This window comes from Rhea americana, unplaced genomic scaffold (genome assembly GCF_003343005.1).
Source record: "Rhea americana isolate MKP2758 unplaced genomic scaffold, rheAme1 scaffold_107, whole genome shotgun sequence".
Classification (NCBI taxonomy): Eukaryota; Metazoa; Chordata; class Aves; order Rheiformes; family Rheidae; genus Rhea; species Rhea americana.
The window spans coordinates 2,062,937-2,090,720 of NW_028185117.1; the positions used below are offsets into that span (position 1 = coordinate 2,062,937).

The following is a 27,784-nucleotide window of genomic DNA, read 5'->3' on the forward strand; positions in this document are numbered from 1 at the left end:
ACACCTCCATTAAAATTCAATTTTTAAAATTCAAGCTTTACAATTTTTACATTTAAAAAGAAAAGGCTGCTTTATAAAAAGAAAATGCCTGTACTGCTACTCACTTTTTGACAATTTTCACAGGTAGCCATAAAATACATACCAAAATCATAAGAAAGCCTAATCTTGGAATTCTTATGTAGGAAAGGATGCATGCTCTAATTCCTATGTAACAGTAAGATGATGATGATGATGATTTCTTTATCATACTATTTTTGCTCTGCTATTTTTTTAATTATAATAACGATGCTTCATTTCTTCATTACATAATATTTCATACCAAAGAAATACAGGGAAAAGGAGGAAATGTTTGGGATTAAAAGAAAAAAGAGACTGTAGGTGCTGGCTCATTATTTCAGTATTATAGCATTAAAAAAATAAAATTAAGAAATGGCTGAAATGGAAACAAAATTAACCTGAAACACGTTTCCAGGAGGAAGAAGCAACGACAGTCGCTAGCAGCACAGTTCTGCCAAATGCAGTGCTTAAACATCACAAGTTCATCCCCCCTAGAAGTATGAAACTCATTCAAGAAAAAAAAAAAAAACCTGCGTAAGGGGAAAGGGTCACTTGCCTGGAGCGGATGACCCCAAAGCAAAACTCCCTTTTTTTTGTGCCTTGCAGCAGCAGGGTCATCCRCATTCGGTCTCCGCTCGGGTTTTGATCCCGCGCGGCCCGCCGGCGACGCTCGGCGCACGATCATCGCAGCGGCGTCAAGGTTGCAAGCTCTTCCCGCGCGCCCCCCGGCCGGTCCCCGCGTTACGCGACGCTTCGGCCGCAGAACGGACCGCGCCGCCGCCGCCGCCGCTCAGCGAAGGAAATCGAAATAATCCAAGCGGCTCGCGGAACGAAAGGCCCGGCGAGGTTTCGGCAGAGCGCGCRCTCTGATAGACTATTAATAGGAAAYRCAGATTAAAATAAATATTCACGAGTTCCAAATAAGATGCAAAGAGCTTCTTGCACCCATATTAACTTCCTTTGTTTTCTTAAGGTGCTTTTAATGCATTGGCAGCCCCCCAAAAAGTTCCTGCATATAAAATAGAAATGTTAAGTCTTTGCTCCTGCTATTACTCCAGTTTTCTTAGACAAAAGCTTCAGGGCGAATTAGATTCCACTGCTGGAAAATACCCATACTTTGCTCAAAGGGTTAGCAATTTCATAGCGTGTATTTGCTGCCAACTCTCTGTCAATTTACTTTCCAACTAATTTAACACATCTTGACTCTAAAGTGTTTCTTATTTTCTCCCCTGCTGATACCACGATGTCAGAGATCAAAAGCTCGTCCCCATCTTCCTGCTCCCGCTCTGGTCGAGCAAATCGCTGGATACATTACAGCAAATCCGCAGCGCCCACCCAAACGCGGCCACGAGCCACCCAACAGAGCTCCCGACGCGTTGCAAAGAGAAATCCCTCCTGAGCTGCAAACTTCCACCGAAAGCCACGTCGGAGGGCACGTCGTCACCGTGGCTTGCGGCAAGGGCGCTAACCTGGAGCTCCCGCGCCGCCCGKTCCCATCACCTTCTCCGGGCGCAGCCGTGAGTTCTGCAGCTAGTTCTGCCTCTGGCCAGATTTCTCCTCCTTCCTCAGATCCTCCCCTGCAGGCTCCTCTCCGAAACACTTCCCCGTCCAGATCTCTCTCAACCATCGCGCAGATCTTCATCCCTCCCGTCCACCCTACGAAACACTGGCCAAATTCGCCTGCCTCCAGGCTGCACCCGCTGCACGCCTTGCTCGCCCCGCCACTGTGATTTATTAGATTTATTAGCGCGTCGCACATCACACGCAACACTAGCGAAAAGCGTTCCAGCACCGTGCTAGGTCATCCAGTCCTTCACCACCAGGTCTTCGTGCACGTCCCTCCCAAAGGCGGTCCCGTCAGCTCCGAGGCTGGTTTCAATCTCAGAAGCACCTGGTGGGCGAAAGAGCTAAGATATCGATGCATTTGTGTGCAAAAAATCTGTATTGAACAACACACAGGATAACAACACTCAATTAAAATTAAAATCTACTAACAGAGAGGTTGCCATCCTTCCCATTACCGCTCTAATTGTAACAGAAAGGATACCGTGCGAGCTTTACAGATCACCCAATACCTTTCCTGGCATCTATTGATGTAACTATGTATTTTCATCCATGAGCATGTCACAAACACCAAAATTTCTAATACTTCCTGGAAACAGAATTTTACTTACTGTTCCCAAGTAACCTATCCCTTACAAATATTAATGCTAAAATTAATACCTAGAACCTATTTTCACATCAAACAACAGGTAAGCAGAAAACTGAAMAGAAATGGAAGGTTATTGGCAGTCACAACTGCAAACGGCTATCCAGGGAGCTCTCCGTAGAGACSGGGAACTATCCCAGCACAGGTTCCTTGGTGGAATCGGGATGAGGAGCACAGAGTTCAGAGAGGTCTCCTCTTTACTTGCTGCTCAACCCGCCAATGGTGGGTCTCAGCAGGGGAGAAGCCATCAGACCTTCTCTCACCGGGCCACCCTTTCTGCCTGTGCGGCCACCACGGTGCAAACTGTGCAAGAGCAACCTAGGGTGCTGCGCCATGAAAACGCAMGAAATACGAAAATTAAAGCAGTTTAGAGTTCTCCGTAAGAGCTTCCACAAAATGTAAGGCAATAGAGTGCCCGGAAGCAAACCACGCACTTTATGATTTTCACAACTGGAGCGACAAATTAACGGCGTTTGATATAAGCAACGTACAGGAATACAAAAGCCACGCGCAGGCAGCAAAGGAGGTATCTCACCATCAAACCGGCACTTAAGTCGAGAAGCTGCCCACATGGAGAAAGGCAGCAGCGTGGTGTTGGCAAGGAAGCCCACTAGGACAACAGAAACCTCTGCCGCTTGCCCAGCGGCATCCAAGCGATCTAACGCAGTGTTGGGATGCCAAAAAGCAGAACGGAAAATAACCCGTGTAATATTATAGCCTGCTAAATCAGTGACAGCAGGGATCAGTGAGGAGGGAAGGGAAGAATTTGCCCTGGAGGCACATTTTTCCAAAATTTGACTGCTTCAGGACTACTTGCGTCTTCAGCACCGCCCAAGATTAACCAAGGATCACATGCAAATTGACAMGCCCTGTATTTCTATTTTTATAAAGTCAGCAGGGCTCTTCAACGCTCTGGATTTGAAAGGAAAGAAAAAAAAATCATTTCTTCAGGAAGGCTAAAACTGGTAGTGAGAGCGTACATTTGGATGTACGATAAGGTGGGAAAAGTCTGAAGCAAACAGCAGATTAGTTCTAACTCAGTCTAACCAACCCCAAAGGATATCACCCCACCTTTCACCACCTGAAAAAAATTTAAAAAAAGAAGGAAAAAAAACCACTTTATCCACCAACGTGCTCGACGTTCACGGGGCACCGCATGGTCTTAACCCGCGTATTGATTTTACCCCAGCCAGCATCTGAAGGCTCTCTTTGGAAACAGCCCTTTCCYCCCCTCCCACGCTCCCCTTCTTCCAATTACAATTTAACTTTAGTATTTGTTTGTAGATGTTTCGCCACCGTAGCTAAAGCTCCTGTGGCTTTGACTAAAAAGCTTTCCCTTACCGAYAGCTTTGGCCTCCTGAAAGGCTCGAGTAATAAAGCAGTGTGAGATAGAGCCACTCAGGATAAATTCTCCTTCGGAAAACACGAGAAATTCATCGTGCGCCAGGACAGAGCCGGAGAAGCCAGGAGGATTTGCTTATCGCAGTTATTCACTCAATTAAGTGTGCCGGAAAAGAACGCTGCGCGAAATGCAACGGGGGTCCGCCTGCACGTAAAACCCAGGCTCAAGGAGTCTTAAAAGGCTCTTACAAATAAAGCAAAAAATAGAGCAATTAAATATTTTATAATGACTATCTATGTATGTGTAACAACTCATTATTTCAATTCTCCGCATCAGGGATTTTCTGTTTCTTTCCTCTACCCCTTAAATAAATCTAAATAAATTTTAAAACAGTCTACGTATCTGTAACAACGGAAACAAATTTCGTTTAACATCCAGCTGTCAAAGCCAGCTCTGCTGTCGCTCCTTATTCAAGCCTGCTTTACATAATTCATGCCGTCTTAATTATTTCCTTCTCTTTCCGGATAGGATGGCACTTCAGGACGAGCCACTTGGAGCACAGTCGCTTCCCGACGTTACAACGTCTCCAGGCGGGGACCTGTGCTTGTGCAGAGCCTGTCCTGATGGGACATCAGTCATCTGCATACTACTGCAATAAAAACAGCGGTACATAAGTACACGTGCGTAACACCGAGTTCAAATGCAGACATACGGTGCTATTAATAGCCCTCTTTTCTGCTTCTTTAACTCTCTTAAGAATAAAAGCTGATTGGTTTTACAGGAAGCATGGAAAAAACACTACCTCTGAGCAGACTGATATTACTATTATTTTTAGGAAGTCCTCCAAACTGTAAAGAAAAGGAAATTCTGAAGTCTCAGCAAGGGTCCTTCCCAGCTTCCCCTCCCCTCCATTARTCGGACCTGCAAACAGAGCTTCAATCCCCTGTATATGAATATACGTCTGAAGTAATGCACGCATCGCTCCGGAAATATCCTATCCCATTTGTACAGGATAAATAATTAAATTGTTTTAAGCGGTCTAATCTATTAATGCCTGCAGAAGCCTTAATTCTGGCCACTAAATTTCAAGTTGCTGCGTTCATCAATTCAATATAGTTACAGTCATAAATCAACTTCTTCACTGTACATGACTAATGAATTTACCACATGATGAAAAAAGCCAATTTCTCGAATTAAGGTCCCGCTCTCAAAGCGTTCTTCATCCTTCCTATTGCCCTGCACTTTTTTCCCCCCCTTCTTTTCTCCTTTCGGTAGTCTCAGCAAAATCAGCAGCAAGAAACCTTAAAAAGAGATGGGCCAGATGCTAGAAATGTCTATTCTTGAGAATCGCTACTGTTATTTGGGCAACACACAAAAATGCAAAAAAAAAAAAAAAACAAAAAAAAAAAAAAAAAAAAAAATCCTCCTTCACAGTATGGAGCAGGTTCCTCGAACCCCGTTGGCACCTACCACTGCCTTGAAATATAAATTCGCAGCGCCCCTAAGGATGCCGCTTTCTTTGGGTTCTGGCTGAGCAACGCCAGCCTGCGACCGAAGTCACACGTGCCCTATGCATCCCCCTCCCTATCTCCTTCGAAAAATCTGCAAGATATTCCAAAGCGACGAGGTCTTCGCTTTGCTTGCTTCTTCCACRGCTGCCTTATTCCTGCAGAAACAGYGGGAAGAGCTTACGCACGGGAACTCTGCTGAGGATTTGCATCGGGAAAGAACAAAACAAAACAAAAATGCCCAAACGCCCAACACGCGCAGAATTCAGATAAGCACCCTAATGCCATATACGCCTTATCGATACGTTACACACTTGAAAAAAATCTCGCTGCACTTGCCAAACCTGAGGGGCTCCCCCCCACCCCGGGGGMCCGAAGGGATTAAGACGTAACCTTGGGTCAGAAGAGGTTACGCAGTCGGGGTTGCCCACACCAACGCCGAGGAAATTAAATTCGTGGGGGAGATGCTCGGCTGCTGAGAAGCAAGGCCACAACGGAAGAAACCGGCGCGATTAAAACCCCGCAAATTAATTACTGCATGCCAGAGAGCCCCAAAACCGATTTGGCAGGAATACTCCGCCAGCTCGCTTATTTATTCATTCATTTTAGTGGCCACGCTCCGCTTTGTAAATTATTCCCGATAAATGAAGCAGACGCGTAAAAAGCATTCGGCTCCTCCACATATTTTGGAGCCTCGAAAAATTACAAAGTTTACACTATATAATACTTTCTATGTGTGCCTATGTGCGTACATCTCCAAAGACGACAGCTGTAAAGGGGGGATATTTGTTTTTAATCCCTTAATTACTCTTCTTGTCCTYGAGCGCGTTGGTTTGGCAGCCGAAAGTTTCTCCTCTCGCTGACGGGTGAGATGAGAGGGCCTCCGGGAGCCCCACATTTTGGCACTACCTCGTTCCTCGTGCTTTACGCTCGAGGCTACTTCCCCTCTGACGGGTTCTTAATTCAAACGAGCTTTCTCTGACGATTGGATCAGAACTRCAAGCAAGTTAACCTTATTAAATCATATAAGTTAAAAAATAAAAAAAAAAACACCAACAAACCCAACAACTCTGAGCTTGATGTGAGGCTGGCACTTTCCAAATTGGTATACTTAAAATCCAAATTAGATTGTGAGCAAAATATTAAAAGGCGCTAGAGCCACTTAAGAGTGAACCTCCACTTGCAAAAGAAACCTTTGGACACTGGGAACCCGRGACTCGTGCCAGTTCAGCGGRAAATCAGGCTTCTGSCTGCGATGGGCACCTTCAAGGGTCRTAACTCCCAAAATCTCACCATCAGAAAGAGACACACAGGAATCGACTTCACCTCTTCCCAATCCAAATACATGGGCCCTCCCAAAGGGATCCTTCAAGCGTAGGGAGTTTCTGTTCCTACCTGAAAGCCCCTGACCGAAGATACCTTTGGGGGACGCTACGCCAGGCAACATTACCAAATCGGGAAGCTGATGCACCGAGATCCCTTTTAAGCACTATAACGACAGCTCTTCATCCTTTTCTCCCCCCTCCCTTCAAACATGCTCTCTTTAAAAAGCGCTTCTGGTCTTTAAATAATTCAAAACGATTGCAATTTGGACTCCACCTCGGCCACCTCCGGGCACGAYGGACCAGCGTAAGGAGAAACGCGGTGGTGGTGATGGTCGGATGCCGTCCACCTTGGRCAAGCACACCAGCAAGCGCGTTCATCGCTGGAGATGCTCCATGAGGTGATCTACTAGATGCCTTCTCTACTTGGATGCAATCCAGGTAGTGAAAACTAAGCCGGTGGCTATCTCCTGCAAGGCTTAGAACTCCGCGCTGACTTCAAACAGCGCTTCTCGCACGCAGCGTTACACCGGCACCTAAGCGTCTTCTGGATCCCAGCCCGACACGACAGGCATTAGCCTGCATTGTTGGGAGCCTGCCTTTAACTCTTTACATCTAGCTACAAGTGCAACTAATCAACCAAAATTGATTTTCCAGAGCTCAGCCTAATCCACTGCATTCAAGGTGACCTATATTCTCTGTGYGTGTTTGTAGTTGCTTTTTCCCTCCCCTCCTCCCCACTTCTTCCTCCTTTTATGGTGTCTCAGATATTAGACGCCTGCAATCAGGCCAGTTACTAGAAAGGTTGTCAAGGAGCACTTCTAACAAAGGTGGATTTTTGAGGGATCCTAAAGAAGTTCTGACCCTCTCCAAAAACMAACAAACAAACAAAAAAAACCCTCTACACAACCCAACCCAAAAAAGTCTCAACAGTGAAAATGACYCATCTGCCACCTCTCTACTCCCTACGGGAAGACTGCTCAGGTACTAACCAGGTTGCATCCACCYGTGCATCAACATCCCCAACCACAGCCTGGCACTTCCACATGCGTCATTTGGATTCAGGCCACTCTGCAAGCAGCACGCATCTTCCCGTAACTAACCTTGCTCCCTACAGGCCATCGGCTGCTTTACATTTCGCTCCACGTGTTCGCTAGTATTTGCATCGACAGCCAAAGTTCTCCATCCGTCATAAATAAATCCTGAAAAAGAAAATGCTAGCCAGGCACCCCRGAACCATTTAAGTGGACTGTGCTCTACCAAGTGACCAAAGGAGCTGACAATATATTAGGAACAGAGCAGGCGTTTTGGGGAAGGCTGAAATTATCGCTGTACMGTTTGCAGTACTTTGAGTCAAACGGGATGCTCTGTTTAACGCAAAGCCACCTGGGCCAGAGAAGACGGGAAGCATGCTTTCCAAAGAGAGATGCCCTAAAATCRCAAATTAAACACAAAATTCTTTTCCTTCTCTGCCGTACTTTGGATTTTGCTTTAAAATAACAACAATAAATCTGCAGCATTAAAGCCAGGTTTCACAGGAAAAAAAGAAAAAAAAGAGAGTAAATACTAATAAAGAAATAACATTGTTTTTATTTAGGTAGGTGATGCAGCCTGAGCCAGAACGCTGTGTACAGTACAGCTCATCTCATCTCAAACACGGTACTGCTAAATTAAAGGGCGTTCAGGGAAAAACAGAGAGAACCTTCACACGTTCATTAGAAAAAAGAAAAAAAGGCCAGAATAACTCCCATACGAAGAAATATTTGAAAGATCATAACTTTCTCCCATGGAGAGCAGATAAATTAGAAGCAATATGACAAACGCACRTAAGCTAATGAACGGAAATCGAAAAGGTAGCTTGGATGCCTCTGTCCTCGCTGTCTGAGGATACGAGATGAGTGGGATTGCAACGAAATTAAAATCTGACCAAAAGCAATCCTTTTTCACACAATAAGCTATTATCCTGCTGGACTCGCAGCTCGTGAAAGTCATCAARACCAGAGATTTAATGAGATTCAGAAAGGACCTGGGCATTGATACGGACATCGAGAATATCCARCAATCATAATTAACGCTTCCGAAGAGAACCTAGTAAGAATATTAAATATCAGGCTTTGGGGTCAAAACACAGCTCTAATGAAGAAGRATCAGGATGAAACCCTGCTCCCATCGGGGCACCTCTGCCGCTAGCCAGCTCCAAATCCCGCTTCGTCCCCGCACCCGTTTCGCCCTTCGGCACGTTCCCTTTGCCCGTACGCCCACTTCCCATCCCTTGCGTCGTCTCGGCAATAAAGCTYTTCCCCTTCCCTTCTTTGTCACCGCTTTTGCTTTGGGTAAAAGCACATAATATATTGCCTGCTACGAACCGCGGCACTCTAACGGACTGAACGCCGGGGCCATAATTCAGTCCGGAGGCTCTACTGCTGCCCATAAACTACTCGCTGTCTCCCAGTTTACGATGTCAGCAGGACTCCAACAGAATTAAGGTTTCCACTGTATATAACTGACACCAATGTATTATCCTATGCATAATGCATAGAAGATGGCTCTAATCATAAATCCCATATCCTGCCTTTTTTTTYTTTTAAATAACATCCCAGATGCAGCAAGGCATCCCTTGTACTCTCCGCTTCCTAACATTTCTAATATATAAAACCCTTCTCCTGAATCATAACAGCAGCAAAACCTTTTCTTGGGTCACTGCTTATGATAAAAACCTTCTGTGCTCTTTTCCCCATAGAAATTGAAATAAACTTCAGTTCATCCCACTAACAAAACCTACGACTGAATCGTAGGACCACGATCCAGCAGCGCTGCTTGCATCGGTTCATGTTTTGCTACCACTTTGTGGTTAACGCCCATCTTTGCCCACTTGGGTCTTGCCTTCATGCAGCACCTGGAAACTCTTGGCAAAGGGGCTCCGGCTGCAAAAGCATTTGGTAGCAGTAGAGTGATCACAAAAGAACAAAAAACAAAACCAAAAACAAACCTGCAACGCCACGTTGCGGATCCCAAGCCGCGAGCGCGCGCAGGTGAGGAACGTCTCCGGAGGGCGTTCCCAGCCCTGCGGAGACGCACACAAACCCCACGCGTGCACTCCGCACGCTGAGAAGGTGCGGGATAAGCCCACGCTGCTTTTATGTGTTTTAAAGTAGAATATATGGTTCAAGCTACAAACGCACCGCATAATGGGGCAGTCAAAAAAGTCTCCTGAATGAAAGCTTTGAAATATCCTGGAGAAKAGAAAATCCCCTGTGTATAAACCCAATTTTGACCTCAGGCATAAGCTAACTGAGCTCTTTTGGACAAAAAAGGCAAAGAAACCGATATAAATGCATTACTTAAAAGTCATCTTACCTCACARCCTTTTAGCCATTATTTCTAGCCAGAAGACTAAACGGCAAAGGAGCATGTACATATTTTTCGGACCAAATTATTTCTTTGCTATTTTAAGACAGCGTTTAGTCAGTTTGGCCTGAATAAACTTTGCATGCTATCATGCCATGCTCTAAACCTTCATCCTGATGAGGAAGACCGAACACCTGAAGAACAAACACTGCGACGGCCATTCGTTGCTCACGGCTTCTGCAATTGAGGCACCAGACAGGAARGACCATCATTAAGATGTAGATGCTCAGTCTCAGATTTCCCCCCTCCTTTCTTTTGAGCGTGTCAAATAATGCTTTTCATGATACAAAATGTGTTTTTAGGAACAACAGAGACCAWCACCTGAAGGGTTAAAGCAGCATCTTCCCGCACAGCAGTTACGGGACGGTCGTTGTGTGCTCCTGCACCCATCTCCCATCAACACACCTACCGTTCATGTAAGAATAAACATAGTGCACGTGTACAACAGCCATACTCTACTGTCAGCACCATCTCCATCTCCACCAAAATGTCCCTCCACAGGTGCAAGTTAGGGGCTGCTGCACTCAGCAAACCTCAAGCAGGCAGTAACACAGGTGACAGGTGGACATAACACSTAGGTCTTCTCCCACCGGCAAAAGCTGCACCCTGCAGGCTGCAAAGGGGTAGCCGGTCCCTTCCCTCCAGCAGCCCCTTCCCTGCTCGCAAAGCGGTGGATGAAGCAATAAACTGGGATCTCCCTTCCTGTTCAGCAGAGTTCAGCGGTTTCCAGGCCATTTCAAGACCTGACTTATATCCAAGAGATTATCCCGTGTCTTCTCTTTGTCAGCTAAGACTGAGACAGCCTTAGAAAAAAAGCAATGACAGATTTTTCCAGCTGCCCATAGGAAGCAACTGATAAGTTTCTGCAGTCAAAAACAACTCTAGAGACTGCCAGCGCTGAACGGAAGCAGCTTGACGCAAGACCTTCTTCTGGMGGACTGCTGACCGAGGCCAGCCTGCACCACACATAGGTCCACCACGACCAACCCTCTGGCTTGGGACCCTGTCAGCTAGCGAGGCCCTCTAAAAAGCGGTGGCAAAAGACCTTTCTCCGCCAGCCTCCACGGCTCGAGGAGGCCAGGAGGCCTCTCTCTCCCTTGGGCCACGGCAGTTGCYGGCCACCAGTGCCTCTGCCCGCTCCCATCTGGATTTTCGTTAACGGGAGTCGCGCGGCAGCGGCAATCAAAACCCAGCACGCAATGCAACTGCCTCTTTTTTTTTTTTTCAATCTAGCCTCTTTGACTGCTGTGTTTTACAGCTGGCCACGGCTACCGATCGCTATCCCGGGAAGCCGAAAGCACTATTTTTGATCTACGGAGCCTTCTGCGGTTGGGAAGCCAATTACCCCAGAAAGCGCTACCTTCTCCTCATCCGTTACCACGGCAGCCGCAACCTGTTGCGATACTTCAACCTTGATTTACCGGGGTACCGGGCAATTCCAGAAGACTGCCGTTTTCAGGATTTACTCCTGCGTTGTCTGACAGCCTTCTCAGGAAGCGAAGGGGTAGGATAAATTAAGAGCGTACAACCCGGGAAGTAGCGATTTTATTTTTTTCCAGGAGTGATTCAACAGTTCAGTGCACACTGCTTCAGTAGCGCTTTATTATTACTTTTTTCCCCCCTTAGTAATACAACACGTGCCCTTGCCCCAGGGTCAAGGTGCATATCAGATTAGTCAACTTTCCTTCATTTTAATATATCTTCCTGGAAACGGAGAAAATAGGCTGCTTAATCAAGTGGTAAGGTTTGTTTTCAAGACTTCACAAGAACAAACGAAAAAAAAGAAGAAAAAATCAAAATGCATGGAACGCGAGCTTTAATATTCTCCATTCATTTCTACGAGTTACAAATGCTATTTAAAATGAAACACTAGTATTTTTCCATACTGATCACGCTTTTCATGYGGCGATCTCAAAGCACCAGGCTCGCTCTTCTCAGCGAGAGGAAAGCTTAGCTTCCCCATCGCAACATCTCAGCTCCTCAGAAACATGCTTCCCGTGCCATCTGTGTGATCACAAATTTAGAAAAATGAGTAGCATCTTGGCAGTCTTCACCAAACGTTACTCAGGATGCACGGGAAGGAGGCTGAGGCGGAGGGGTTCCTACCAAACGGGACGTTCGATATCTGAGTCAGAGGTGAGGACAATGTCTGAGCAAGGTGCTGGGTTTTTTTTTGTTGTTTTGGGGTTTTTTTTGTTTTTTTTTTTTTTTTGGAGAGCCTGACACAACCATGCCGTGTTTCAGCTCAAGTTCTCCTCCTTCCGTCCTACTGGATGCATGGCCTGGAGAGCAGGGGCACAGCCCCAGATCTGCGCTATGCCCCGTGTCCTGCACGTGGCCCCTCCACGCACCAGAACGACCTACTTCACGTGAAAGGCGACTCTGCCAGAGCAGCCCCAAACAGAGAAGATCCCAACCAGCGGCCGCTTTATGAACCACCAGCCTGACCGCGTTGTCAATCATCCCACCTGAAAACACAGATCATCTAGCCTCTCTATTTCCTACCRCAAGAGAAGATCACTGGCATTTGAGAAGCGTCTTCAAAAAAAGAAATCACAGCTGCCAAAAGCATCAATAAYGGAGCGCTACAAAATGCAATATTATCACAGCAATAATGACTTGTTTTGGACTCCTGCGTTTCTCAGGCCATCAACCGGAGACACGAACAAAAACGCAGCCCTTCGGAAGATGGGCCATCTTCGTTACATGCTGCAAGCTGGTTCCTAAACCCACCCTTCTTTCTACCCGTTCTGCGCAAAGCGCCTACCACCGCCTCGCCGACTGCCAGGCGGGCTGCAAGCGCTCCTCCTTTCAGAGGAGGAAGCTCCTCGATGGCACCAAACGCTTCATTCACAAGGCACCGTCTGAGCTTTTATGGGCAGCTGCTCCTCTAACGCTGGAAGGAAGGACCGGCAARTTCAAAACCAAAGCAGGCCACAGCTTTAATTTCCCTACAAAACAGCTCCCTGCAAGTTGTTTAAACTTTCCTTTACTTTGAGCATTACTCTGAAGATGGTGGAGATTTGCATGCTTTGCGTGCACCCTTTTCCTTTCCATATGAGGACGGATTTGATCGCCGCAAGGAACCTTTAGTTCCCAGTACTTTGCTGTAGCATTAGCAAAGCCAAGCTTGTTGCACCCAAACCTGCAGTTATCTGCAAAACCGTCACAGATCCTGCTGAAATCATTAATTTTGCAGGCAGAGGCTTTCAGAAAAGTGGCACAGTCAGTGCAACAGCTACCAGTCTGTCCGGATTTTCCTTTTAAACTACTTCTTTTTCAGCTAAAATGTCTATTCTGAGCTACGAACTGGCAGATCGGTTTACATCTTAAGAACACGTTGCATTTTAATGCTTGTATTTTTATACTGCCTCAATTCTTTGAATTGAGAATGACATAAAAAAGCAGAGCATTTTCCCCCTCTTTAACCCACCTCTCAACTAGAACCAGGTCATATTTATTCTCAAGAAARTCAGAAGTACCTAATTAATAACATGATTGCACTTTTCTTCACGAAGAATTACTGCACTCACTGCATGATTTACATGGGCAACCATCCTTTCCCAAGCCTCCTCGCCGACAAACAGCAGCAGGCAAGGTCCTACCGATGCGAATATTTGGTCAGTAGGGCTTTGCGTTTCCCTTGCAGGGAATTTTGCCCTCTGCCTTCTGCCCAAGCTCAAAAACGGATGCTTTGCCCCAAAGATGCGCTTTGCTGTTAACCAGATTGTAAAGCTGTGCATTTATTTAAGAGGTTAGTTCCTGCAGGGTGCTACCAGGTGAGTGTATATTTGTAAATACATATATACCTGTATTTATATATATGTATATATAAAAATACAAACACTTTGCGCTCTGTAATGACCCACGAAAGGGATGACACGCTTTTATTCTGCCTGAACGCAGAAGATGAAGGCTCTCTGCTCGAAGCCACTAACAGCCTGAGCAGGGAGAATTGCAGCAATTCCACTAAGACCRTGCTGAATCCAAGGAATCGTTTGGAAAACGTAACCGACAATCATGCAAACAGGCCTTCAGAGAGCTACGCAGGAAGGTTCAACCAGAAAAAGTCAAAGGCAAATAGGCTTACAGGGACCACATGCAGCACCAAAGACATTTGTTAGGGGACCTCCCAGCATTTTGACATCTAAATCCTTGACGTGGAGCAATTCTGAATCGAGCTCAAAAACCAGACTTTTGCACGTCCAATAGAGATGAAATCATGAAAACATACGTGCATGTCAAAGGCAACACGCTGAACATGATTAAATGTCAAGAACTAGGACTTACTAATCCTCCCTACACCACATCCCATGCCAGAAACTACGCTGCAAAATTCAGCAGTAGTTAAAGGCTTTCCGCAGCCAGCATTCCTAGAGGCTGGAATAAACCTTTAGGCCCTGCAATACAGGAGCTTCTCTACACAGAGCGCATCTCAGTTACTACTTCCCTTAACAGCAGTTACTCTTATACAGAAATACTAATCCTGGGAAGTCCTCTGCAAAAACCATAATCCCAAAGGGGTTCTTGACGGGGAATTCAGATCCCCCTAAAACTAATGAGCCTGATAGAGCGAGGAGCGATTGAGATTTTTCTTCTTTGTATTTTGAAGCATAAAAGCGTCAGTTTGAACACAAAACATTAATTGTTTAAAGCAGATTACTGGCCATCTGCAGGAAGACGGCACAAAGAGAAAGAAAAGGTGCATTAGAGAAAGGTTTYGTTTATGTATTAAGAGCCGGGATAGTTTGGTCTCTCAAAGGCAAAATTGAGCTTTAGAGGATATCAAGATGGCTTATTAGCAGGACTTACTGCAAATGTTATTTATATTGCGCGATCCTAACCCACTCCGGTAAATGCACAGCTTGGCGATCATAGCTGTAGCTCTGTGCACGCACGTACAAAGTATCTGTGTTTTTTCATGCAAAAACCGCAAACACCGGTGTGTACATACCGGCTTAAAACAAACCAAACCAGTCAGCAAACAAACAAATATCRAAAGCACTCTACCTTTGAGTCATAATCTTATAGGCATCTGGCAGGTAACAGCGGATATTCTCCATCTGAGCGGGGTCGGAGTCGCAGATTTTATCGTCGGTCCTCCCGTAGTTGGCGCTTTCGATCATGATGACGTCCGTGCCCGGGCAGCGAAGCTCGATGGGGTAGCTCTCGCAGGACAGCTCCCGTCGGACCACAGCCATGGGCACCGGGGCTCGGCTGAACGCTGCAAGGATTAACACACAAACACGGCAAACGTTGGCTTTCAGTGCCGAGATTAGGATTAAAAGCCGAACGGGGTTTAATATCTTTTTTTTTTCTCCCCTCCGTACGTATGGCTCGGGACAGCTTTTTTACCCTTGAGATGTGGCCTGCAGAAGCCAGCGCTGATCTCAGATGCATTAGTTGTGCAGAGAAATTGCTTTTGCCCCCACCTATATGATTTCCCATCTGAGAAAAAGCTAATGAGCCCTTTCCTCAAGGGCTTAGAAATCCCCTATTGAAAGAGTTAAGTAACAACTACGGTTGCTGCTATTACCCCTACTTGCCAGGTGAAGAACTAGTTGGCTTTGATACGTAAAATCACAGCCTGGCGTTGCACCCAAATGACCGGGGCAAACTCCCTGGCAGCTGCAAAGCCAAACGCCAGGGTCCCACCTGCTCTGCAAGATTGCATCTATCCAGGTGCAACAACATCCGCATCGCCCCGAGTCCTCTCCTCGGTCCTCCGACCGCCTCCGTCTAAGCGCCTTCGCTACAGCCTGCGGCACGCTGGGGGCTGCCCGGCAGCTTCTGGCAACCGTCCCAAAGTTTCAGGCACAGCAGTGATATTTTCCATGGAAAGGTCAACATATATATATAGGAAGCCGGGTAGCTCAAGCTTCAGCCGCAGCTTTGCATCAGATCTGCCCGGACGGTCGATACTGCTCCGTAATCGGGTAGTTAATTTAAAGAGCCTTCAGAAATCTTACCAATTTTAAAAGAAATCTGGGCTACATCGTGGAAAAAGAAAAAARCCCACAAAACCCTTTAGGATGCCTTGCAAACAAAGCCCTCAAGCATCAGTAAACAAACGCATATGACAACAAGCAATAACACTTCCCATCTCTGTAGCCTCTTAGATCCGAACGTTTTTGAGCAGCCTGACGCACGCGCACRTGAATTAATCCCCCAAATACCCACGGGCAGCAGCTAGGCGGTGCCCTTTCCGCGCCCGGATCGCTCAGGAAATCCGCAGCGGAGCCGGGAAACTCGGGACACGCTGGCCACGAGCGGACGCAAAAGCCGACTCCTTCCCTTCCTCGCTCCATCGGGACGCGAACTCGGCGCAAAGGTCCCCCGGCTCTAGGGCTGACGTGCCGCGCTGGCCTCATTCTGTGCTGCATCAGCACCAACTGCAAAACTCAAGGGTAAACCCTGAGTTTTTATCTCTGTGGCAGCCACAGAGACGTTTTAACCTCAGCTTTGACAGACTCAGGGGCCACCCAACAGCAAGTATCTTCGAACAACCTGCTTCCCCCTACAAAAACCATCCTCCCCCTTCAGAACATCTCCCCAAAAATCCACCTCCCAAAGCACTGCTGCTGGCTCCATGTAAACTTTCATATGGGACGCACGCTCCAAATTTCCTTCTAGAAATAATAGCAAAAGAAAAATATGACCTTTCTTTAGATACCCCAGAGTTGCCTTTTCTCTGCCACCGTTTGCTCTGCTTTCGGAGTTGCTGTCATATCCGTAGACCATCACAGTGGGAAAGATGCATCACTAATATTAATTTACCTCTGCAATCCCTACTAGGGTAGGAAAGTCAAACCTCTAACCTGTACCCTTCCCAAAGTACGCTTTTGCTATCAACTCCTACGCCTGACCTGTTTTTTGCACCAACAAATTTCTATTATTGAAGAAAGTGGGCATTAAAAGCACAAAGATAAGGGGAACCCTATTTAAAACCACGGAAATTAATGGAGGGGACATTTACTCCTGGAAACCCTGGTGCAGCAATCCTCCGCATCTGCAGTTCATCCGCCCGCTCCCCTGAGTTGCCGTAAATAAGATGTTAGGAGCTGCTATCAGCAATATGGTTTTATTAAAATAGAGGTTTCTGAGGGCTGAGATAGTGTCCTAATCTCACAGTAACTCTGTCAACAACGACGCAGCACTTGAAGCTCCTGGTAGAGGATTTTTACAGTGAAATACAAAAATACAGAGATTTAGCAAAAGCTCTTAACCACGTTTCTGTTCCAGATGCAAGGGTACGTTTCTTATGCCCTCTATACACGCAAGACATCTTATGGCAGTGATCTACTAAAACTGCATGAATGTCAACGCCTGGCACAGTACCTCCAGAACACCAACTCGTGTTTTCCTTCACTTTAAGGGGTAACACAAAAAAAGTGCAGGCCTTACCGGGTACCTGGCCAGGCGCAAACACTTCTGGATGCAGCTTTCTACAACGCAGAAGTTGAACTTTGTTTCTCAAGTAATCACCCAAACACTTGCCATCAGAAAGAGAGACAACTTTTGTGCACGGACTCCTCATTGCACTATCACAAATTCAAGGGAACCCTCAAGTCAACAGCTCTAAGGCATAAAATAAATGCAGCAACGTGGGTGGATTTTGTTTGCATCAAGTGTTAGGAAGAACCAAATATTTTATTACGGTACGGTAGCAGAAAGCAACGGTGTTCTCTCCATCCAGTTGTCTATTGAACGAGTTGCTCTGCATGGGTCTCTTCTACCCCGATTCCTGCAGTAAATGCTCCAAACAGAGCAGAGGCTCGTTGTTCATCTCCTCCTAAGCTCAATTGTTGATGCTGGGTCCCTATACAATCTCCTTACATCAGCATTTTTGCTGGTTTTCCTGTAAGGAGCAAAGTTACTTTATTTCGCTCTGGAGTAAGATGCATCAAAGTCTAACTGTGTGCTACAGAACGCGACTGTATTAATTCACGAGTACACTTCTCTGAGCAGCTCCCTGTCTTCGCAGGCTCTACCCCACACCGAGCTCCTTATTTCACCTCCTGAATAAGCGACCTAATCGTTGGCTGGAAGTCAAGAGGAGCCGCCGGCCGCTCACCGCCACGAAAACCAGGTGCCTTTCTCCAGGACCCCGCGCGCGCGTGGGCATCGATCTAAACGCAGACGGCAGGACTTGAAAACATTTTTGGAAAACGCCCTCTGGAGCGATTTAAACGCCTGCCAGCTCGAGCCTCGCAAGCGCGGCCGCTCGGCGGAAACCCCGCAGCCCCGAGCTYACGCAGGGCAAAGCGAGCGCGGAGGGTGAGACCCAAACAGAGCACGGCCGCGGTTTTATCGGGGCAATTCAGGACTTCTTTGTCTCCGCTAATTTCAGGAGCTGGAAAATTAAGTAAGTCATCAAAATCTTGTGTTTTTTTTTTTTTTTTTTCCTCCCCCTCTTGCTTCTGACCTCAGAACATAATTGCCTCTTGCCATGCCTGCAGGGCACGGGCTTGTAGTTATCACTGTGTGCTTAATCAAATGCTGAAATAGCCTTTAAATTACATGTCCTTTTGGCTGCTAGAGACTTGTTGAGCTCCGTTACATTTCGAAGCATGACGGTAGCGGATGTCCTTTTTAAACAGAACGGGTGGGATGATGTTTGTAATTAGGTTTTATATGCAAATTTCCCAGGAAAAGGATGTTCTGGCTCACAATTTCCAGAGTGAAATTAAAGCGCACATTTAAGGGCGCTGAAATAAAAAAGCTGGAAGCGCAGAGATAATTATTCTCACAAGCGCCGCGCAGGATTTGCTCTGCCCAGCTAAATACCTGACTTACCGTTCCCAAACGCAAACGCAGCACGCGGGGGGATGAGGTTTCCCGCCGGCACGGAGGGACGCTTCGGCGTCCGTAATTTCACAACGCTTAATATTCCCACAGTCGGTCTTAACTCCGCTGAAAAAAGTAAAGCCAAAACCCAAAACACCCTCTTACCCTGAGGGCAGCTTGGGCATGGGCACGTGCTGAAATCCCCTTCGAGCCAAGACGCTTTATCACGGAGACCGTCGCTCCGTGAACGGGAGCCCGCGTCTAAGCAATTTTCCAAACCAAGGTCTCCCACTTTTCCAAATCAGGGTCTCCTCCTTTTCCGATTAAGGCAAAGTCTCGTTACCGCCTTCATTTGCGGTGTGTAAACACGACTCAATGCTTCTTCTCTGCCTCCCTTTCCCTTAATCCAAACTCCAGCTGGCTTTTGATCGCAAGAACAATATTAGCAGCAAACAAAAGCTCAGACTCAAGGCACTGGCAACAGGCATTTACCCAATTTACACTGCCCCACATTCTCCAATTTTAATTGCTCACAAATATTAACTTGGTTCTGAGAAGCTTAAAAACGTCGGTTGTTCCACAGCTCTTGAAAAACTTGCGGTTAGAATACAAACACGGACAGAAGGTACGGACATAGAGCGCTCTCCCCATCCCGCGTCTCTACACACGCCGACAGCCTGCTAAGCAGCAAACAGCTCTGCATCTTTTCTCATGGGAGAGGGTGGAAGAGCCTTTCTTCCGCTCTCAGACAGCAGAAGGGTCAGCGGCGCGTCCTACGGACGCCGGCCAGTGCCAAGCTCTTGCAGCAAACGTTTGCAACATCCGTATCGAGCTTCTCTGCCCTTACTCCCCCAAATCCTGCTCAGGGTACAGGGAAGCCTTTCTCACGCCAGCTTAGCTCTCCCTGCAGGGAAGAGGAGGAGAGATATCAACAGATGTTGGGCAAAGGCGGATGGTGGGAAATCGCCAGARAGGAAAGAACTGGGAAAGGGATGAATTTGCAAGCAGATGCCACCTCAGCAATCAGCCAGGTGTGAGAAGACACCTAAGGATGGATGTTCACAACAGAAATGGGTGACAACGCTCAGCGTACAGAGAAAAGGAGGAGATAACAGGATAGAGAGCAAGAGCATGGAAACCAGATGGCAGCTATGAATGCAGGTGTCCCACAGTGGGAACTGGAAGATAAAGAGGGGAACTGGCAAGAAACAAGATAGCCCGCAGACGTGGGACACCGAAAAGCAAACCTGATCTCCAGGAGAAGGCAACATTCCTCCTGAAGGGTTTTGAGATAGAAAACCAACAAGGAAGGAGATAATAGCAGGGCTCTGTTCTCTTCCTGCCTCTCCAGTAGTGCTGAGCAGCTTAGTTTCACCTTCGTGTCAATCAGGGCTCTGGGACTCCCGGCCATCCTGTCATTAGCGAGTGATGGGAGATGCTTCAAGAATTGCAGAAGACATTTCTTTTGATGTGCCATCTTCAGCAAATCCTCCTGCTCACAGAGATGAATACTCCTCTCACAGCTAATACTTACACCTGAGCACACTGCAAGGAAAGGTACCACCAAGGCTCACCCTCTCCCTTCCACGTCCCACCTACCAGGTCCCCACTATTGAAGTAGGGAAGCCCTGCTCCCCCCACCACTCCTGCAGCCCTCCACATCCCACCTCCAGCCCATGCTCGTCAGCTGCTGGCCCTGTGCCCACGCTGGTGCTGGCTGGACCATTCGACGAGGTGGCTCAACTCAGTAGTCCACCAAGAAACTAAGCCACCAGGAACAAACAAACAAACAAACAAAGAAAAGTTTCCCCTAGGTTGCTGAGTTGAGTTAGCTCACAAAACGATTGCTGAGGTCACAGGAAGGTTGCAAAAATAATTTAGAAAGAAGAAAGGCTGTTCAAAAAAATACACGCCAACCTACCTTCAGATCATAAGTCAGAAGCATAGCTCCAGCCTGAGCTAAATGTCACTTAAATGAATTTAATTCAAGCAGAAACAACATGTTGAAAACAACAGACAAGCTCCCRTGCCGTCTCCCAGGGCAAGCTCCCAACGCACGTTTGTCAATACTTAAGCCCCATCATGAGAAAAAGCCACCTCCAAACACCTTCTATTGCAGTGGACCATCTCCACTGTTACAGAGGAGTCATCGACATACAGCGACCGCTCTTTAAATTCAGAGACTTCCTTAATACAAATTAACTTTCCAGCATAGAAAAGCTCTTTACTGCTAGGGAGACCTTCTGCAGTCGAAGTCCTGCACTGCAGCACCTAAGACTTGCAACCAACTCGCTCTGTTAAATTCTCCCTCCAGCCTTACAAGGATATTACCCCAAATAGGGGGGTATCAGGTCCTGGTCCCTAATATATAGGCATTAATATTTCCTTTACTCAGGATGTTAAATTCTGGGCAACAGGGACCGCCTCTTCTTACAGATCCGTATAGCACAGATCACACYGGGGCCTTTGGCAAGGCCAAACATACCTCAGCCTGGTGCATTTCTTGCCCGCTCAACGCAAAGCTGGGCAAGCAATAAATGCTGCAATAACCCCCCTACCTGCCTSCAATACGCAGGGAAGCTTTTGCTTTGACATTGCTGCACAACCTTGAAGTCTCAGATTTAATGCAGCACAAATTAATTGCGGTGAAGYGAGGGGAAATTGGGTAATAACAAAATTCGCCCCATTTTAAATTACTGTGCTGTAGCTTTTTATTGGAGCCATTAGTAAGGTTAATTTGTTAATCCTAGATAAAAACTTCTATAAACCACCATAGCAGGTACGCTCCAAGAGGCATGAGTAGCAAGGGTTTCACTTAAGAACTTAAAGGAAAAACAAGCTGCTTATCATTTTCAAATTTCATATTGAACCGCAAGTTCACGCAGCCATATTATGCTTTATTTTTGCTTCCGTTTAAAATACGAGCGCAAATCCCTGTCCGTGTTAAAACTACGTAAAGCTGGAAAAACTTCACTGTTAGCAGCGGAGCTTCTCTCTCATCAGAATGAGCTTTGATATACCAGTATAACCCCACGATGTTATAACCCCACGACGTTATCCATCCTCGCACCACCGGACAGGGGACTGATCCTCGCACCACCCACAGGGGCTGATCCAGTAAACTCAGCAGGTTCAAAAATCAGACAGGTCGGATGTGTTCGAGGTTTTGCTGGAGAATACTACATCTCCAAATAATACATTCCTACTGAGCAGCACCTCCTCTAAGTTAAACTTTTATTTGAATTTACAGTTCCCTGAATAGCCTCTGAAGGGGAGCATTAAACCTCTTGTAGAAATATCTGCATTATTAAAGAAATGATGAACGGCAGAGCAAGGATTACTTTGTGCTGTTTACGCACTTGTTTACTACAGCTGTAAATCTATTTTTAAGTTTGCACTGCTCAGAAAGGAGAATTGCATGAAATCTGAAGAAGTGTCCAGAAAGAACGAAAGGAAAGAAAAAGTTCTCCTTAAGTATTAGAGGCAGTCATTCAAATATCCATGCAAAAATGCGGGGCCCCTCAGCCTGATTATCTAAACCAGTTACTTTACTTCACAAAAAGCCAAGAACATTTCCTTTAGAGTTAATTTTACAAAATATTACCCAGACCTTGAAGACTAGCCATCTTCGGGAAGCAATACGGCTAAACCATAGATCATTAAATAAATAACAGTGATTTTTCATGGCGTTTTAGATATCACAGCTCCTTTGAGCCTCTGCCACAAATAACAGAGAATTTGTTCTTTCCACTAGCCCATAACTCTGTGAAAGTTTTAAAGAAGCCTAAAACGGCTTAAGATCCTGCCTCCTCCCCAGAATTGCACTCCATATTATTTTTATTTCTATATACACACATATACATACACACACGCATCTTTCTATAAATGCATGACATACGCAATGGGCAAAAGCAGAAGCATCATTTTGCAGTTAGGAAACTTAATTTGGGGTCCCCTTTTTGGCACACCTCGAAGGGGGGTTTTCAGAAACCACCAAGTGCTTATTGCCAAATTCTGCGTCTAATCTACAGAGACAGCCCAGGGCGCAGCTGTGGGACAAGGATTGCCATGGCAGGTCACCCATTAGCTCAGTCTCAGGAATATATAGGCACGAGACACAGGATATTTATTGCYGATACGCTAACGAGAGTCGCAAGTAGGCTACGGCGAGACGTTCTTTGCAGCCCTCTAAATCCTGGCCGTCAACGGCAGCGGTGGGACCAACTCCCCTCTGACCTCAAAGGAGCTGTGATTTCACCTTAAATACACYCGYGCCTAAAAGGAGTTTTGCAGCAGCRCGCCAAAGTTACYGCACGTTCACCTGAGCCGCTGGTCAACTTTGCAGACTTCCACCGATCTCAAAAAACRGCAGCAGACCGAAATCTGGGGAACGAGCTGAAGAGCCACACGCTTGCTCTGGGTGGAAACGTGTCGCTTGGCGAGCAAAAGCAGCTTTGCAGGGAAATAAGAGGTTTTTTGCCCGCAGATACCCCTTCTCCTCAGTGGAAAAGAGCAAAACACTAAACCCAAAGTTTCATCGGCTCCACAAAACGGCTCACTCGCTAGGAAACAAAACTGAAATCCCGAGTCATTAGGTTTCCTATTGTAACCGCCTGCCCGCTGCAACCGCTGTGCCTGAACGTTTCTCCCCATCACACAGCCTGCGCGGGCATTTCTGAGCTAGAAATACTATGTACACATAGATGTGCATGTGTGTAYGTGAATATATGTATGCCAAGGATGTTCAAACTCCGGTTAAGGGGAGAGGGAATACGCGCATGCTGGAGACACAAGCTACACTAGCACAGATGATAGCCGTGCAGCACGGCCAGCAGATGCAGAGCTGATACTTGAGGGCATAATGCTCACCAGTTCAATGAAAATATGGTTGAAAAAAATCTAATTTGCTTAAGAAAAAAAAAAAAAAAAGCAATCTGCTATGATGACTGAAAGACTTTTTTTTTTTCTCTTATTTGAGAGACATTCACAAATTTTGTTTCGGTTTCTCCTCCTTCAAGAGCTCTCCCTCTAGGCAGACTGAAAGAATTAAAATCTTCCTTTGAATTCTCTGCCAACAGTAAAGGATCTAATCGCCCAGCAAAACCAGACAGAGATTTCTACGCTAAAGGCAAATAAACATCTTCAACAACCTACCTGACAAACTACCCCATCCTGCAAATACAAGGTCAGAAAGAGCAAGGCTTTTTAAAAACCTCAGCCAAGACAGAGCTGCTGGGATGCCAGAAAAAGCCGAGAAGATATAACACCGAGCAGCAGCATCAGGAGGCCAGACGTAACTCTTAACGCATCCGGGGAATTGCGCCCAGCCACGCTGCAGTGTCCGACATGGATGGTTTCAGCAGAAGGAAAAGTTGGACCCAAGACCCTCACCTGAGCAGTCCCTGCCAGCCCAGACAGACATAGGTGACCTCGCATGATGCTGAACTTGGGCTCAGAGTCTCCAAAATATGATGTCCCAGAACAGAAGACAACTTTAGGTAGGTGCACAAGGACCGTTTCAGCACGGGTGAGGTTGAAATATCAGCATATCCTCAAGTCCAAAGCCAAAGGAGTCCGTATGACCCCAKGCCAGGGGGGACATCCCTAGAAACCAGGAGACGGACATCTTCCGGCGCCAAAACCCAACCGCCACTGACCCACGAGGCCTGCCAAAAACRCCTGTAACCTTCTCCCCTAGAGCTGTCCGAAGGATTCTCCTGAGGGGACAGAGTACCATGCAAAGGTTGCTAGAGAGCTGATTCTGGGAGATTACTAGTTAAATTTCTAACGTAATTACATTACAGTAYATTCAAGTGTGCTTTCTAAATAGAAACAGATTTTAATCTAACAAAGGATCTATTGCAAGCACCGTTTTCCTGTGCCTATAATACCCATTTCCTTCTGTACCTATTTCCAGCATTGTTCTCCTAGAGTTATTTATACTTTACAGGTAGCATATTCTGTCTTTTCTAAGACTAAAACTGTTATATACTTCCATCACGCTGTGTGTGCCRTTCACATTCACAGAAAGCGTCCGGATAGAGCGCCAAGGGCGCTGTGCGGAGTACCACGAAAAATCTTGAAAAAAAAAAAAAAAAAAAAAAAAAAGAAAAAAAAGAAAAGAAAGAAAATTAGACTTGTGTATTTACCATTCTTCTGTGCCCCCTCCTATTCAGTAACAACGTGCCTTACAAGCTCTCCCGCAGGATTCACCCTGCTGACGCTCTGCCGAGGCAGAGTTACAAAGCTGTTTTGCAGGCGACGTACGCGGGTGAAATACCAAAAGGTCAGTCAAAAGCAGGTTCTCTTTAAAAATCAACTATTTCTCAACGCATTGGAATTTTTCACTGCATGACTATACGCTCAAGGTCTCACACCCTGGCTGGCAAATAATTATGAACCAGTTTAACTCAGAAAATTTTAGAAAACGGAAAAAAAGAATCACAGTCCTGACAGGTAGCATATATACTTGGGTGTCTTACCCAGGGCAGCTCCTCGGAGATGGAAACGGCATCAGGCAACACTGAACAGAAATTAAATATTTACACTTAAAACCGTGGATGGCAAACTGAGAATTCTGTTTCCAGACGACAAAATCCCCAACTCCACGACCAGGAGAAAAGCTTCTTTCTGTTAAGAAGCCCATCCTCGCTCAACAGCGAAGACGATGTCTTTAACAAGCACAAACTAGTRTTTGGAAACGCAAAGAGTTTGKAAATGCAAACAGACAATAAGGAAARCYTGAAGCATAAACGAAAACACTGCGGATCATCAGATTAAAAAAATATATAAAAACTTTAAGAAACAACATTTTTGCAATAGCGAGACACACGCAGCCAGTTATCAAGCACAAAATCGACACCGCACAAATACTCAGCAGCTCGTTCCAATCTGTATTTGGAAAGAAGCTAGAAAACRTATTCAGAGTTCACAGTGATAAAGAGATGCCTTTTGTTCTATCAGATACTAGGAAAGATACAACTGCAAATATTCAAGCTRAATATTTTTCATTCCGCAGGATTAGATATCTTATATCAAAGAGTAAGGAAAAAAACCCAGCTTACAAACTCCTTGCTGGCTTTTAACAAGATCTGGGACGCCGGCACATTGCTACTGGCAACTCTTAAAGAAATCAAGGCTATAAAAACGGCACATAACCCCCATTGCACATAGTAAAAAACGAATTAGCTGGTGCTTCTCGTAAAGCAATGCAAACGGGGAACGGGCGTCCCAGCCGAGCCGTTCCCGGAGGTTCAGCAAGCATCCCGTCGGCCCGACGCCATTCAACCTGCTTACTGACCATCTAAAAAAATAAAACGAAACGAACAAAAGCAAAACAAAAAACAAACAAACAAAAAAGACAAACYAAGATTTGCAGCCCCCACAAAAGCCGATGAAACGTCGAGGAGCCGGTTGGTTTTACAAACCGGATCTGCCTCTCCGCTTCAGCAGGCCGTGCTTCAACACGGCCAAAAGCACCAGTCTCTGCAGGAAGAYGGCTTAGTCTGGTTAACTGGTCCAAAAGACCGTGGTAGTTACTGGTATCTACACAGGGAAGAGATTTCTGACTACAGYGAGCTCTTTAATCTAGCAGGAAAAGGGAAAATAAGATGCCATAGCTGGAAGTTGAAGTCAGATAAACTGGCGCTAGAAAYAAGTCCCTTTGTATTTTAAAAGATTATGAAGATTTAGAAAAGAAAAAAACAAATGGGGAGAAAGAGGGACATTTGGCAGCACAGAACTCGCTGCATTTATTATCGCAGAGTACCAAGAAATCCCCCAAAACAACAACAACTAAAACCCCCTCAGTCATCTGTTACGCAGATACCTGCTGCGCTCACCCGAGCAAGGAAGGTTTGCGTCTCGCCTTTATCTAGCGGCCCCGAACGGGCAAAAACGTCCCAGGGCAGCTTCTTTGAATTCCTAGGAATAAAAGGCCGAGAGGAGGAGGAGGAGGAGGAAGGSAATTGCCTAAGGCAACCCAACAGATGGGAACTCGCTCGGAGGCTTGCTCTGTGTCCGTAACGAACTGTAACCCRCGTAATCTAAAACGGGTTTTGGTTGTTGCGATGCGACACGTGGCCCGTTTTCTCCACCGTTCTTCGTTACCGAGGGTCCCTCCTCGCCGTCGGTGATGGGCTGCACCCCGGGCCAAGCAGCTACATTAATTTTCGGAGAACGAACGAAAGCCAAGGTATTGCCCAGACATTTTCGGTAGGTTCGTCTGCTCTTTTAATTCAGCCTTCCGAGGCTCTTGCCTAATAAACTATTAGAAAACTGCAGAGTTCAGCGTTAAGGCATGAAGCCAGCAAAAGCCTGAGCTACCTGCAAGCCCGCAGCTGCAAGCRGCAATTGCCACGTAAACGTATTACTTAGCTCGGTTCCAGTATTTAGGTTTCAGCAACAGCAGACGTCTACTTGYGGCTTTTCAGCTTACTTATGTTCCCTCAGTGTTTTCCAATTTGAAATACTGACTTCTATTCATACGTATTTCCTCATATTATTTAAGTTCATCTTCATATTAAAAATAAATGGATTTAAAATGTAGGCAGCTATATATATAYGAGCACTCTGCTTGAAAGACATACTTCATCTTTAAATAGCAGCAAACAATACACACGGTATATACCCTAAACAAATTTCTATTATGAATCCTTAATGGATGCATGGTTTGGCCATTTTTATTACTAATATGTTATTGATTTACAGAATACATTACCACCTTAGGCACCGGGATTTGCTGGAGCCCTTAGATCCTGCGTGCAGTTGTAGTCAAAATAGGAACCGAAAGTCGATAACCCATTTACCACCGGCGAAGCCCCTCTGCAGCGTTAGGTATTTTAATGACGRCCCAACTCTTCGAGCGGATTCACTTGCCTCCCAGCGGTGTTTCTAAGCCACCGTTTCATTAACGTTAAATTACCCATCGCGCCCTCCGGCTCGTCTTTCCCTCCCCAACGCAAGGGAGGTGGCTGAGGTTATCATCTGGAGAGATGATCCCATTTTGCGAGCTTGCAGATTCACGTTATGGATGGGCGACGGTRCRGACGTGTCTTGCTGGGAGAGCACCYCTGACTTTACCTCCTGCCCAGCGTCCACATACATCACGTGGATTCATTGCTAGGGAACCTTCACTGTCTCCAAAAATTAC

At 46.2% G+C, this 27,784-nt stretch overlaps 1 protein-coding gene across 5 annotated transcripts in view; it reads right to left on the reverse strand.

Annotated features, from left to right (window-relative positions):
* ADGRL3 (adhesion G protein-coupled receptor L3) overlaps window positions 1–27,784 on the reverse strand; it is a 359,836-nt gene that overhangs the window by 184,736 nt on the left and 147,316 nt on the right. For all 5 annotated transcript variants that reach the window (XM_085310378.1, XM_085310354.1, XM_085310370.1 and 2 more), the window contains one exon: window positions 14,857–15,070. In XM_085310378.1, the coding sequence (XP_085166504.1) occupies window positions 14,857–15,070 (214 nt within the window). The remainder of the gene's footprint in view (window positions 1–14,856; window positions 15,071–27,784) is intronic.